We start from the raw sequence: 16,080 nt of genomic DNA, 5'->3' as shown, positions 1-16,080 counted from the left end.
ATTTTTTTAGCCTCTGTCATTTATTTCCACTCTGATCTTTATTATTTCCTTCCTTCTACTTCCTCTAGGCTTTACTTGCTGTTCTTTTTCTAGTTCTTTCAGTTGTATGGTTAGGTTGTTTATTTGAGCTTTTCCTTGCTTCTTAAGGTATGCCTGTAATGCTATGAACTTCCATCTAAGGACTGCTTTTGCTGTGCCTCATAAATTTTGAGTTGTTGTATGTTCATTTTCATTTGTTTCAAGGAAAGTTTTGATTTCTTCCTTGATCTCATTGTTAACCCGTTCATTACACTGGGGAACAAAATTTTTGTTGCATCCAAAAAACACTTGTTCTTACCTAATTCGAGTGTGCTGATCTCAAATCTGACATTAGTTTTTTCTCTGTAAGCTACAGTTTTTTGCTATTCAAGATTTTAGGTTTTCATCTTACTGTAAAATTTTCAAAATTTAGTTTAACATAATGAAATAGAATGTCTTCTTGGGCATCATCTTTGTGAAAATATAATAATTTATATAATGCAGTAAATACACTAATACACTAAAAGATATGACTGCATCAGAATTTGCCTACAATTTCAAAGTACAACATATTAAAACACTTATTTTAATCATAAAATTTGCACAAAACTTATTTAAATTCTATTCAGGCAAAAATTTGCATTTGTAGCTCTTGTGTTTGTGTACTTGTGAGGACAATCTCATTTCATGCTCCAGCAGTAGTCTGCCATCATATTTCTGTCCCATCGCCCTTGATAATGCTCTTCAATTATCTTCAGATCTTGATGAAAGCGTTCTCCCTGCTCATCACAAACATTTTCAAGATTTTCGGGAAACTTATCAAGGTGACTTTCCAGAAGTGAATCTTAATGCATAATGAAGTAGAATTGCTTCTTTGGCATCATCTTTGTGAAAATATAATAATTTGAGGTATATCGAATATACCTGCTTTTATCTTCTCAAAATACAAGGCAAGAAAAGCAGAAATAATATGTTGAAAGCATTTACTTTCTCTATTCAAAGCCTGAACAAATTGCTTCATTAAAGCAAGTTTGATGTGAAGTGGGGGAAAAATGATCCTGTCTCAATTAACTACAGGTTCATTACAATATTTTGCATACCTTCTTCCAGAACTTCACATTTCAGCTACTCCTTCTGTGTCCAGTGTTTCTGCCAAGCACGGCTGTCCCCAAAACACAGAAAGCAAGGATACATCATGAAACCTCTCTGTTGTCCTAGCAGGAAATTTACCATTTTAAGATCCACACAAATGATCCAGTTATGCTCCTCATACTTCAAAAAGTCAAGGACAATTTTTATCTCATTATAGTCTTCTTGCAGATTAGTTGAATAATGAATTGAAACCACTGCACAAACATTATCGTTGTGTAGGACAACACATTTCAGACTCCGTTTAGAGCTGGCAAGAAATAGCTGCCATTCTGTTGGACTGTAAGTGGTAACACCTAGCTGGCTGAGAAGAATACTGATATCATGACAGTAAACAAAGTGTTTGTCTTTGGAAAAAAAAGTCCACAAAAATTTGTTCATGCTTCCTGAAATGGGATTCCTTGGATGACTGGTGAAGTACATTCTTTTCTTGAAGCCTGGAGGCTAATAACTCAACTGCTTTCTTTGATAGGCTTTAATGATTTTGGTATGGCAGTGATCTTGATATCAAAGCATGATTTGGGAGAAGTATTCACTCCTAAACTTTTTGGAAGAGTTTGTGCAGAATTCATGTAATTTTTACTTAGCTATTTGGTACAGCTTCAGAATTGAAGTCACTTGAGCTCAGAGTTTTCTTTGAGGAAATGTTTTAATTACATATTTAATTTCTTTAATAGATATGAGGTTCTTTACAATATCTCTTTATTCTTGTATAAAATTTGGTAGTTTGTATTGTTCTAGGAATTTGTCCCTTGCATATAAATTTTTTTAATTATTGCCATACATTTTTCATAGTATTCTTTTATTCTTATTTTTAGTATTATCTATAAACTGTTGAGCTGTTATCTTGTTATCTCTAATTTTCCTGGTACTAGAAATTTGTGTCATCTCTTTTTTCTGGTCAATCTGGTTTATTCTTTTTCAACTTCTCAGAGTAAACTATTAGTTTTGTTTTGTCTCTTGTTTTTCTTTTTTTTTAATTTTCATTTTTATCTTTACTGTTTTCTTCCTTCTGATTACTAAATATTGAGAAGTTGTAGAAGAATTGAAATGCTGATAAACTGAAGAATGGTATATAAAATGGTAAAAATACTTTGGAAAACAGTTAAGTATTTCTTAAAAGTTAAACACATAACTACCATATGACACAGTCATCCCAATACTAAGTATTTACCCAATCAAAATGAAAAAAAAATCCACACAAAGACTTATGCATAAAATTTCTTAAAGGTTTACTTAAAAATTATAAACAACCCAAACAACAAAAAATATATAAAAAATTTTGACATAACCTGACCAGGCAGTGGCACAGTGGATAGAATGTCAGACTGGTTTGAAACCCTGAAGTCTCCAGCCTGCGTGTGGGCTCATCTGGTTTGAGCAAGGCTCCCCAGCTGGAGCCCAAGGTCGCTGGCTTAAGCAAGGGGTCACTCTGTCTGCTGTAGTCCCCTGCTCAAGGCACATATGAGAAAGCAATCAATGAACAACTAAGGTACCACAACGAAGAATTGATGCTTCTCATCTTTCTTTCTGTCTGCCTGTTCTTATCTGCCCCTCTCTCTATCCCTCTCTCTGTCTCTGTAACAACAACAACAAAAAAAATGTGACATATCCATCCACTGGAAATCTTCTTAGAAAAAATGATTATTACATGTGACATTATGTTGAATGAAAGAAGCCAAGCAAGAAGTAAAAATAAAAAAGAGTACAAACTATATAATTCTATTCATACAAAATTCTACAAAATTCAAGATAATCTTGTGTGAGAGATACACAGCAGTATTGTCAAGGGATGGGAGTAGAAAGATGGATGGATTAAAAAGGTGGATGAAAAAACTTTTGAGAACACTGGAAATGTTATTTTAATTACAGTGATGGTTTCTAAGCTGTAGACTTTTTAAAATTGATAAAACCATTTAATTTAAGCACAGTATATTATATTTCAATTATATTTCTATAATTTTTAGTGGAACTACAGTGTTTGCTTCTTTCTTTTGCTTTTAGATCCTGCAACAAATTTTATTGATCAATCTCAAAGTAATTCAAAGAATGTTGGTAAAAAATCATCAAATCCAGTTTTTCAGTCAAATACAAGATACAATGGCACTGAAAAAAAGGTATAAAATTATATCTCGAACTTTTGTATGCTGATTATTATTTTATCTAGTAACTTTTACTTCTATAAGCTCTACCTTTTACTATTAGCATGGTACTGATTGGTTAGGAATATTAGGTTCTATTCAGGAATACTGAACCCTTCCCTGAGTGTGTTGAGTTACCTTTGTGCTAAACTCATTATATAATGTAGCAGAAACTAATCTAAACAAATATTTAGCAATTATAATGATAATAATTGCTAATATTTATTGAGCATCTACTGCTGATCAAGTCTTGTACTAAGCCAGAAGGGAAGGAAAATGAGGAAGTTGGGTGACATAAGATACAAAGGTGAATGAGACAATCACGTAAGTACTCATTCTCTAGTGGGCCAGAGAGTCACAGTAAAACGAGATTCCGGGGTGATAAATTTTATTTTGATTATAAGCAGTGTGCATATTAAGCTTTAGATTAAATTGGAATGGATTGGATTGTCTTTCTCTGAGACAAAATGAATGACTCTAAACTTTTAGAACCAACCATTAAATTAACTCCATGCTTTAAACAACATGTGGAATATTGGAAGAGGAACAAGTTTGTACATTGCTACATGCTAAACTCAATTCCAAAATAGTTAAATTTGAGATCCCTGTGAAAGGTAACCTAGGAGGTTGGTAAAATATTGTTCCTGAGATAGTTTTCATGACAGAGTTAGAAGATAAAGGGAAGAGGGAAATGTGTATTTGGTTGATAGAAGGCAAAATCTTTTTCCAGAAATATAGTTACTAATGAATGTTTTTTCTCTTTAATGTTGTATCATATAGAAAGATGGATTGATAACTAAAAAATCAAATACTTGCAATGATAAAGGTAAGAAAATGAATAATATAATTGTTTATTATTTGTTAAGAATATAATTATGGTCTCATAATAGTTTTTCAAGTTTTACCTACCTCTAAAAATTATAGTTATCTTAGAAAATGAAGCATGGTATAGAATTATTTATAATTATAGATGTTATAATTAGCCCAAATAGTTAAGTAATTGCTTAATAAGTATGGCTTTTGAAATTTGCAAAGTGTGGAAGTTAGGGTCCCTGCTCTGGCTGTTTATAGTGATAATTAGATTAAATTATTGACAGATTGTGATTTTATAGGTTACAATACAGAAATATGTCCTTAGGAAGGTCTTTATGGACACAAGTGCCATCAACTTACCACATACAATATATCCTGTTTCCCAGATCTCTTTGACTAGAAAGGTACATTGACTTTTTATTTGCCTTGTTAGATTTCTGGAAATCACTAAAAAGGTCTTTCATATAAATATCCTAAATATACACAAAGAAAATATCAGACATCTCCATCCAGTGACTAAGAACCATCTCAAATTCAAAACAAAGTCAAATTCATCATTTTCCTGATCCCTCTATTTTCTCCTGGGAACAAAACATGAATTATCGTTAACTCTTCTTCTTATACTTTGTATTCCATAGTTGCCACTTTCTGCCTAATCTACTTCCCTAATTTCCCTCCCTCTCTATTCTTTTCCATTCCCAATGCTCCTGACCTTGTTTTTTCCATCCTTACTATTTTAATACCCTTGCTCCCATCTCTTTCTCCTCTTTTTAATCCACCATGCATTTTCTGTGAAAGTATTCTTCCTAAAAAGACAGCTTTGGTTATTCAAGTCATTAATGGTTTTCTACTGCAGACTGAATGAAAGGAAAAGTTATTCTGGCCATGATCTGTGGTTAGTTACAGGTATTAAGCTGATCATAATATTATAAAATTAAGATCAGAGGTTAAGGATTAAAAACTTGTCCTTGGAACTGATGGTGAACCACTGAAAATTTATAGACAGTGAACATCCCAAAAAATCACATAATTCATTTATATATTTCCATAACTCAAGTAAATCCCCCATTATAGTAATCTTAGTGATTGTGGTAACTCAGCAGGGGGAACACTGGACCAATTTTATTCATTAATATTCACCCTAGTTCCAGTAACATCATCTTCTCATATTTAAAGTTATCTCTTCTTTTTCTAGAATCTACATACATCTCCGCTCAAGATACAGTTATTTCAGCTCAAACTTCACCCACAAAAAACTTTTTCAGATCTTCACAGTCTTATTTAGATACTACAAAACCTGAGGTATGTAATATTTATTTTGTCCTAAATATAAACAGAATTAATAAGGTACCATCATACGATCATCATTGCTATTAAAAAGTTATTCATGGAGTGACCAGACAGAACAGCTTTATTCCCTGAAATTAATCATGCCATAGTAACATTTTAATAGCCCTAAGATAGTCTTACTAGGGTACAACATGGTAGTTCACAGAAAGTACCTGTAGCCTGAAGAAGAAGTATCAAATTGGGTTTCTTCGTTTGTCTTTGACTGGTACTAACAGATAGTTCAGGGACAGCTATACTATTTCTCCCCATTCTCTTCTGACCAGTGATTAGTTAACTGCTGTTGGAAAATTACCAAAAAATATAGGGTATAGTTTCTAGATATAACAATTTTTTTTCTCTGTGGATTGCCAACATGTTATTATATGAGTCAAAATCACATCTTCTATTCCTTTAGTAACACAGTGCTAACTGGCTCAGCTGTGTTAAAGAGATAATAATGGCTTGAAAGAGATACCAATAAACTGGTAATTTATTAAATTCTTTTTGAATAAATTCTACCTGATTAGGGTGAAAAGTGGCATCATTTTCTGTGTCCTCCCAGACTACATTATGTAGCACTTCTAAAATGTGGTATTTTATTATTATAATTATCCATACTATGATATGCTTCCCTGTAGTAGTTTTAATATAAATAAACATTTAAAATAAACTTACTGTATGCTAAGACTCATAAAAATATTTCTTAACAACTTTGATATTTAAAGTTCTCATATTGCCAAACAATAATTTCTAAGGTTATGTCCTTTACTAAACAAAACAAAGCAAAACAAAAAAATACCTGTCTAGGTCCTGGCCCGTTAGCTCAGTTGATGAAGAGTGTTGTTCCCAAACAACAAGATTGTGGGTTCAACCCCCCAGTCAGGAGACAAATAGAAAGCAACCAATGAATGTACAACTGAGTGGAACAACAAATGAATGCTTCCCTTCCCCCTCCTCTCTCTCTCCCTTCCTTTGTCTCTCTGTAAATCAATCAGTAAATAAATTTAAAAAATTAAGCCCTAGCCCGATGGCTCAGTTGGAGCATCATCCTGGAGCACAGAGGTTGCCAGTTTGATTCCCCAGTCAGGGAACATACAGCTCAATGTTCCTAACTCTCTCCCTGCCTTGCTCATAAAAAAGAAAAAGAACAGTGTCTAAACTTTATAACTGATTTTTTAAAGTAATATATATATATATATTATTAAACTTTCAATTCACATTGGTCTTAAATAGCATCAAATGTCTACAAATATCTAATTTATGAGAAATACCATTTTATTAATATAATTATCCATCCTGTTTGCTACATGTTATACACAGGCTACCACTGTCAAAAAATGTATATCTGGGGCCTACATTCATTCACCTTTCAGAACTGGTGTAAAAGGGAGAAGTCTCTTGCTCTGGATTTACCTCCCTGAGCAGAATGAATTCTTGGACAAATCTAGACAGCGGAATCCCTATGTATTCTGAGAATCTGTTCTGTTTTCCAGCTCTACTTAAACTTTACTATATTGTTAGCTTTGGTAAAAAAAATAAGCCCGTTCTTTTGTCCCGTTAAGTTGATTAACTTTTTTACTAATCATTGCACTCCAGATATAATTTTAAAATACCAGTGAATACTATTGTGCAGAAAAAAGTTAACATAACAACTTGAGACTAATGCTTTTAGAAGGGCCTATTTGCAGCATCGGCCTTTAGCTAATGTTTGATAACTTGACTTTTCTAGCATTTCCTAATTGAACTTTTCCTAACTGAATAGATGGGGCACTGTACCTAGACTCTGCAAACAATGCAATTTTTGCAGAATATCTGATTACCTTTTGGGTGGCTGGAATTTGGGTATGCACTAAAGCAGGAATGACTTCATGACCAGATTTCAATAGAAACTTGGAGTCCTAAGTTTCTAATGGATTTCCTGGGTAGAAACATTGCACACATTTCTGCATTTTTTACTGCTGAAGAAAAGAAGATGCTCAAGCACGTCTTCTCACAGCAGGGAAAGAGCTTAGGAAGACTACATGAATTTCTCCAGACTCAGCTTGTGTTTTTTCCCCTTACTTATCCTACAGGGTATCCTTTTATTGTAATAAATCTTAGATATGAGTACAAATACATTCTAAATCCAGTGAGTCTTAACAAAACACCAAATGTGTGAATGGGCTCATAGACCTCTTATGATATAAATATAAAATTTTAAATTCTGAAAATAGTTGTAACATAAATAGCACTAATTATTGTACTTAACTTGACACTTAAGGGAAGTTCACAAACTCTTAATTTTTTAAATATATATATACATATATATATAATATATATGTATATATTATATATATATGTGCATATATATTTGTTGTTCAAATCCTGGAAAAAATCTTTTAAGGATATGTGTTTGTTTTGTTGTTTGGATTATACAGAAGGATATAAATGCTGATTGGAATGAAAGACAAAACAAGAAATTAAGCTGCTCCAATGGATCAGGTAAAGATTAAAAATAGCTATTGAGTAAATTATGCAATGTTTTAATTCATTCTTTGAACTAAAATTTATTGAGCTTTTGATTCATGCTGGCTATGGTGCTAAACATTAAATGAAAAAAAATCCATGGTTCTTACTCATGGCTGTTACTGTGAAGTAAAGAGATAGGCATGCCAATAACCACAACCCAATATAATAAGAGCAATAAAGACAGCAGGTTTGTATACAAATCAGAGCAATTTGAAGACAGAACCTAGAACTACCTAGGGTAGTCAGCAAAGCTCTTATACAATAGGCATAAGTGATATATACTATCCTTCCTATTTAGAAATAAATAGTACTTGCCATAGTATACTTTTTTATGTGTTTTAAATTAAATCTCCTTTATTCTATTAATTATGTTGATTTTTAAAATTCCACCAAAAACTTTTGTTACTTTAAGTAATAATCATTTGATCAAATACATTATTTTTTTTCTGTGTACCCAGATTTAATGTGCCAATGTTTTGTTTTACACTTTTGTTTCTGTAGTCATGGTAGTATTTAGTTTATAATTTCCACTTCTCATAATTTTTTTTTTCCAAATAAGCATCAATTCTTTATTTTCTGCTGAAAGAGCTATGGAAAATATTGAATTAATTTTTTATTAAAGGTTTTGTTGAGTTTACTAGTAAAGCTATCTGGTCTAGCAATTTTCTTTGTTGGATAGTTTAAAATTACAATTCTGATTTTTTAAATATATGATTAGTTGTTAGTCTTATAAGTTATCTTTTTCTAGGAATTGATCAGATATCCTAAATGTTCAAATGTATTAGCATAAAATTATTCATAATGTATCATTTTATGTACATATTACTTATACTAATACTTTAGTTATTTTTAAAATTTCAAAAATATAGATTTTTGTGTTATAATCACAAAGCACTTATTTTCTGACTTTTTGGTTAATGACCATTAGAAGAGGTGTGAGATGCATCTGACTGGTGTTTTGATTTTCATTTCTATGATGACTAGTGACATTTAGCACCTTTTCATATACCTGTTCTTTGTTGGTTTCATTAACTGGAAAAATAGCTGATCAGCTCTTGGGTTCATTTTTACTAGGTATTTTTTTCTTTGCTCTTCAGTTGTATCCCTGTGTATTAGATATTAGCAATTTATTGAATATGTGTTTTGCAAATACTTTATCCCATTTCATAGGTTATCTTAACATTTTATTGATAGTTTTTTATTGATTTCCCAAAGTATTTTAGTTTGAAGTAATTCAACTTGTTTAATTTTGCTTGCATTGTCTTTGTTTTAGTGACCAAGCCAAAAAAATATTTGAGAAGATTAATGTCAGGGAGATAACCCTCTATGTTTTTTTCTAGGAGTTTTACAATTTCAGGTCTTATGTTTGAGGTTTTCATCAATTCTGAGTTGATTTTTGTGTACACTGTAAGATAAGGGTAGTTTTATTCTTCAGCATGTACGTGGTTCTGTAGTTTTCTCAGCATCACTGATTGAAGAGACTATCCTTTCCTCATTAAATATTCTTGACTCCTTGTTGTAAATTATTTGTGTATATATATATATACATTATTCTTGGGCTCTCTATTCTGTACTGTTGGCCTATGTGTCTACATTTATGTCAATATAATATTGCTTTCATTATTATGCCTTCAAAATATTGTTTGAAATAAAAAAGTGTGATGCCTTTAACTTTATTCTTCTTTCTCATGATTGTTTGGTTATTTCGAATCTTTTGTAGTTCTATACAAATTGTGGGAATGTTTGTTTTATTTTGTGAGAACTGATTTAGAATTTTGATAGGTACTGCATTGAAACTGTAGACCACTTGGGGTAGTATGGCTATTTTAATAGTAATTCTTCCCTATTACTACAGAGGATATATTTCCATTTATTTGTGTCTTCAATTTCTTTCATCAATGTCTTATATTTTTCAGCATGCAGATCTTTCACTTCCTTGTTTAAATTTTTTTGTGATGCTATTTAAATGAAATTGTTTTCTTAATTTCTCTGATAGTTTGCTATTGGTGTGCAGACATGCAACTGATTTTTGTACTGATTTTATAGCCTGTATCTTTTTTTTTTTTTTTTAAATAAATTTTTATTGATGTTAATGGGATGACATTAATAATTCAGGGTACATATATTCAAAGAAAACATGTCTAGGTTATTTTGTCATTAAATTATGTTGCATACCCCTCACCCAGAGTCAGATTGTCCTCCGTCATCCTCTGTCTAGTTTTCTCTGTGCCCCTCCCCCTCCCCCTCCCCCTAAATCTCTCCCTCCCTCCCTACTGCGTCCTCCCTCCCCTTCCCCTCTCCCTCCACCCCCCCCCATAACCACCACTCTCTTGTCCATGTCTCTTAGTCTCGTTTTTATGTTCCACCAATGTATGGAATCATGTAGTTCTTGTTTTTCTCTGATTTACTTATTTCACTCCGTATAATGTTATCAAGATCCCACCATTTTGCTGTAAATGATCTGATGTCATCATTTCTTATGGCTGAGTAGTAATGTGCCACATCTTCTTTATCCAGTCTTCTATTGAAGGGCTTTTTGGTTGTTTCCATGTCTTGGCCACTGTGAACAGTGCTGCAATGAACATGAGGCTACATGTGTCTTTACGTATCAATGATTCTGAGGTTTTGGGGTATATACCCAGTAGAGGGATTGCTGGGTCATAAGGTAGTTCTATTTGCAGTTTTTTGAGGAACCACCATACTTTCCTCCATAATGGTTGTACTACTTTACATTCCCACCAACAGTGTATGAGGGTTCCTTTTTCTCCACAGCCTCTCCAACATTTGCTATTGCCCGTCTTGTTGATAATAGCTAATCTAACAGGGGTGAGGTGGTATCTCATTGTAGTTTTGATTTGCATTTCTCTAATAACTAATGAAGCTGAGCATCTTTTCATATATCTGTTGGCCATTTGTATTTCTTCCTGGGAGAAGTGTCTGTTCATGTCCTCTTCCCATTTTTTTATTGGATTGTTTGTTTGTTTGTTGTTGAGTTTTATGAGTTCTTTGTAAATTTTGGTTATTAGGCCCTTATCTGAGCTATTGTTTGAAAATATCAGTTCCCATTTAGTTGGCTGTCTGTTTATTTTGATATCAGTTTCTCTTGCTGAGCAAAAACTTTTTATTCTGATGTAGTCCCATTCATTTATCTTTGCCTTCACTTCTCTTGCCATTGGAGTCAAGTTCATAAAATGTTCTTTAAAACCCAGGTCCATGAGTTTAGTACCTATGTCTTCTTCTATGTGCTTTATTGTTTCAGATCTTATATTTAGGTCTTTGATCCATTTTGAATTAATTTTAGTACACGGGGACAGGCTGTAGTCGAGTTTCATTCTTTTGCATGTGGCTTTCCAGTTTTCCCAACACCATTTGTTGAAGAGGCTTTCTTTTCTCCATTTTGTGTTGTTGGCCCCCTTATCAAAGATTATTTGACCATATATATGTGGTTTTATTTCTGGGCTTTCTATTCTGTTCCATTGGTCTGAGTGTCTATTTTTCTGCCAATACCATGCAGTTTTGATTATTGTGGCTCTATAATATAGTTTAAAGTCAGGTATTGTAATGCCCCCAGCTTCATTCTTTTTCCTTAAGATTGCTTTGGCTATTCGGGGTTTTTTATAGTTCCATATAAATCTTATGATTTTTTGTTCCATTTCTTTAAAAAATGTCATAGGAATTTTGATGGGAATTGCATTAAATTTATATATTACTTTGGGTAATATGGCCATTTTAATTATATTTATTCTTCCTATCCAAGAACAAGGAATATTTTTCCATCTCATTGTGTCTTTTTCTATTTCTCTTAGCAATGCCTTGTAGTTTTCGTTATATAGGTCCTTTACATTCTTTGTTATGTTTATTCCTAGGTATTTTATTTTTTTTGTTGCAATCGTGAAGGGGATTATTTTTTTGAGTTCGTTTTCTAATATTTCATTGTTGGCATATAGAAAGGCTATGGACTTTTGTATGTTGATTTTGTATCCTGCGACCTTACTGTATTGGTTTATTGTTTCGAGTAATCTTTTTGTGGAGTCCTTTGGGTTTTCGATGTATAGGATCATATCATCAGCAAAAAGTGATACCTTTACTTCTTCTTTTCCGATGTGGATGCCTTTTATTTCTTTGTCTTGTCTGATTGCTCTGGCCAGAACTTCTAGCACCACGTTAAATAAGAGTGGAGAGAGTGGACAACCCTGTCTTGTTCCTGATTTAAGGTGGAAAGTCCTCAGTTTTACGCCATTTAATATGATGTTGGCTGATGGTTTATCATATATGGCCTTTATCATGTTGAGATATTTTCCTTCTATACCCATTTTGTTGAGAGTCTTAAACATAAAATTGTGTTGTATTTTATCGAAAGCCTTTTCTGCGTCTATTGATAAGATCATGTGGTTTTTGTTCTTTGTTTTGTTGATATGGTGTATTACGTTAACCGTTTTACGTATGTTGAACCATCCTTGAGATTCTGGGATGAATCCCACTTGATCATGATGTATTATTTTTTTAATATGTTGTTGTATTCGATTTGCCAGTATTTTGTTTAGTATTTTAGCATCTGTATTCATTAGAGATATTGGTCTGTAGTTTTCTTTTTTTGTGCCATCCTTGCCTGGTTTTGGTATGAGGGTTATGTTGGCCTCATAAAATGTGTTTGGAAGTATTGCTTCTTCTTCAATTTTTTGGAAGACTTTGAGTAGAATAGGAACCAAGTCTTCTTTGAATGTTTGATAGAATTCACTAGTATAACCGTCTGGGCCTAGACTTTTATTTTTGGGGAGGTTTTTAATAGTTTTTTCTATTTCCTCCCTGCTGATTGGTCTGTTTAGGTTTTCTGCTTCTTCATGACTCAGTTTAGGAAGGTTGTATTGTTCTAGGAATTTATCCATTTCTTCTAGATTGTTGTATTTGGTGGCATATAGTTTTTTATAGTATTCTACAATAATTCTTTGTATATCTATGATGTCTGTGGTGATTTCTCCTCTTTCATTTTGGATTTTATTTATTTGAGTCCTGTGTCTTTTTTCCTTAGTGAGTCTTGCCAAGGGTTTGTCAATTTTGTTGATCTTTTCAAAGAACCAGCTCCTTGTTTTATTGATTTTTTCTATAGTTTTTCTGTTCTCTATTTCATTTATTTCTGCTCTGATTTTTATTATCTCCTTTCTTCGGCTGGTTTTGGGTTGTCTTTGTTCTTCTTTTTCTAGCTCCTTAAGGTGTGAAGTTAAGTGGTTTACTTCGGCTCTCTCTTGTTTGTTCATATAGGCCTGAAGTGATATGAACTTTCCTCTTATTACTGCTTTTGCTGCATCCCAGAGATTCTGATATGTCGTATTTTCATTTTCATTTGTCTGTATATATCTTTTGATCTCTGCGCTTATTTCTTCTTTGACCCATTCATTTTTTAGAAGTATGTTGTTTAGTTTCCATAATTTTGTGGGTTTTTCCCCCTCTTTTTTACAGTTGAATTCTAGTTTCAAGGCTTTATGATCAGAGAATATGCTTGGTACAATTTCAATTTTTCTAAATTTGCTGATATTGTCTTTGTGGCCCAACATATGGTCAATTCTTGAGAATGTTCCATGTACACTAGAGAAAAATGTATACTCTGTCGCTTTGGGATGAAGTGTCCTGTAGATGTCTATCATATCCAGGTGTTGTAATATTTCGTTTAAGGCCACTATATCTTTATTGATTCTCTGTTTGGATGACCGATCTAGAGCCGTCAGCGGTGTATTGAGGTCTCCAAGTATGATTGTATTTTTGTCAGTTTTTGTTTTAAGGTCAATAAGTAGCTGTCTTATATATTTTGGTGCTCCTTGGTTTGGTGCATATATATTAAGGATTGTTATGTCTTCTTGATTCAGTGTCCCCTTAATCATTATGAAATGACCATTTTTGTCTCTGAGTACTTTTTCTGTCTTGTAGTCAGCATTATCAGATATGAGTATTGCTACACCTGCTTTTTTTTGGGTGTTGTTTGCTTGGAGTATTGTTTTCCAGCCTTTCACTTTGAATTTGTTTTTATCCTTGTTGCTTAGATGAGTTTCTTGTAGGCAGCATACAGTTGGATTTTCTTTTTTAATCCATTCTGCTACTCTGTGTCTTTTTATTGGTAAGTTTAATCCATTTACATTTAGTGTAATTATTGACACTTGTGGGTTCCCTATTGCCATTTTATAAATTGCGTTCTGTTAGTTTTGTATCTAGTTTGATTCTTCTCTTTTGTTTTTCTATCATTTGTTTTTGTTTGTTTGTATTCCATACTTCTTTCCTCTGTTGCTACCTTTTTTAAGTCAAGTGTTTTTGTGGTGGTTTTTTCAAGGGTGGTTACCATTAAGTAATGAAAAGGGTACCTACCATATTCATTGTAGTACCCTTTCTTATGAGTATTTCTGCGCTTCATCGTCCTTTGCTACTGTTAATTTTCATCCTTTCTCCCCTTTTTTTTCTTTTGTTGTCACAGTTTAAGTTTGGTTTTATTGTTTTCTTGGTGGAGCTGTTACTTGGGGTTCTGTTTTCTTTTGTTCTTTGAATCTGGTTGGAAAACCCCCTTTAGTATTTCCTGGAGTGGGGGCTTTCTGATGATAAATTCTCTCATCTTTTCTGTATTTGTGAATATTTTTATATCTCCTTCGTACTTGAAGGATAGCTTTGATGGGTTTTAGTATTCTTGGCTGAAAGTTTCTCTCTTTCAGGGCTTTAAATATTGGGGTCCACTCTCTTCTAGCTTGTAGAGTTTCTGCTGAGAAGTCTGATGATAATCTAATAGGTCTTCCTTTATATGTTGTATTCTTCTTTTCCCTGGCTGCCTTGAGAATTTTTTCTTTGTCATTGGTTTGTGTCATCTTCATTATGATGTGCCTTGGAGTGGGTTTGTTGGGGTTAAGAAAACTCGGTGTTCTGTTTGCTTCTTGAATTTGAGGCTTTAGTTCTTTCCACAGGCTTGGGAAGTTCTCATCTATTATTTGTTTAAGTATATTCTCCATTCCATTTTCTCTCTCTTCTCCCTCTGATATACCTATTATTCTTATGTTATTCTTTCTGATGGAGTCAGACAATTCCTGTAGGGCTTTCTCGTTTTTTATTATTTTTGAGTCTCTTTTTTCTTCTCTCTGTTGTGCCTCAAGTTGCTTGTCTTCTATTTCACTAATCCTATCATCTATCTGGGCTGTTCTATTAGCTAAGCTTGTTATCTCATTTTTCAGTTCGTGAATTGAGTTTTTCATTTCTGTTTGATTTGTTTTTATAGTTTCAATTTCCTTGGTAATATATTCTTTGTGATCGTTGAGTTGTTTTCTGATTTCCCTAAATTGCCTTTCTGTGTTTTCTTGTATATCTCTGAGTATTTTTAAGATTTCTATTTTAAATTCTCTGTCATTTGGCTCCAAGGCTTCCAGTATGCTAAATCTTTTCTCCATAGATTTTTCCACATCTATTTGTGTTACCTCTCTATCTTTTGTAACCATAATATTCAATTTCCTTTTTCTTATTGGCATCTGAAGGTGGTCTTGTTGATATTCTTAATTAAAATTAATAAAGAATAAAAAGGGAAAAAAAAGAAAAAAAAAAAAACAAAACACTCCACACACAAAAAAAGTAATGATTTATTATTTCCCCCTTTTTTCTTTCTTCTCCTTCCCTCCTCTCACCTCTTTAGGTAAATATTGTGATGACCTGTGAATTATATTATGCTAAATGGAACAAAATTGCCTATAACGGAGGGCCTGATTTGGGGTGAATAGTTCAAGGGGCAAAAAAGGGAGTAGGAACCTACTAAATGCAAAAAAAAAGAAAAAAAAAAAAAGAAAAAAAAAAGGAGGATATCTTAGACAAGCATCAAATGATTTGCTTGTAAGTGATGGTCGACTAAGAGATATAATGAGAGGGATAAGAGGGAAACAGAAAAAAGGAGAGAAAAAATAATATTTAAATAAGAAAAAAATAAAAATAATAAGTAAAAATCTGTTGTATTAAGTGGAGTGAAGACTAAATACAATGGAGACTTTGGGTTGGGAGGAATGCTAGTGAGTTAAAAAGCAATGTAAAAAGTACCCAAAATGCCACAAAAACAAACAAATAAAGGAAAACCAAGAACAAAAGCAGAAAAGAAAAGAAAAAAAAAAAA

General features: G+C 32.7%; 1 protein-coding gene across 1 annotated transcript in view; it reads left to right on the top strand.

Moving 5' to 3' along the window:
* LOC136388117 (fibrous sheath-interacting protein 2-like) overlaps positions 1 to 16,080 on the top strand; it is an 89,713-nt gene that overhangs the window by 20,518 nt on the left and 53,115 nt on the right. Inside the window, exons 9-12 of the mRNA XM_066360119.1 lie at positions 3,172 to 3,284; positions 4,089 to 4,134; positions 5,317 to 5,423; positions 7,868 to 7,931. Of these exons, the coding sequence (XP_066216216.1) occupies positions 3,172 to 3,284; positions 4,089 to 4,134; positions 5,317 to 5,423; positions 7,868 to 7,931 (330 nt within the window). The remainder of the gene's footprint in view (positions 1 to 3,171; positions 3,285 to 4,088; positions 4,135 to 5,316; positions 5,424 to 7,867; positions 7,932 to 16,080) is intronic.

The sequence above is a fragment of the Saccopteryx leptura genome, chromosome 1, assembly GCF_036850995.1.
Source record: "Saccopteryx leptura isolate mSacLep1 chromosome 1, mSacLep1_pri_phased_curated, whole genome shotgun sequence".
In the NCBI taxonomy this organism is placed as follows: domain Eukaryota; kingdom Metazoa; phylum Chordata; class Mammalia; order Chiroptera; family Emballonuridae; genus Saccopteryx; species Saccopteryx leptura.
The sequence above is the reverse complement of the archived record's forward strand: the minus strand, read 5'-3'. Positions and strand labels throughout refer to the sequence as shown.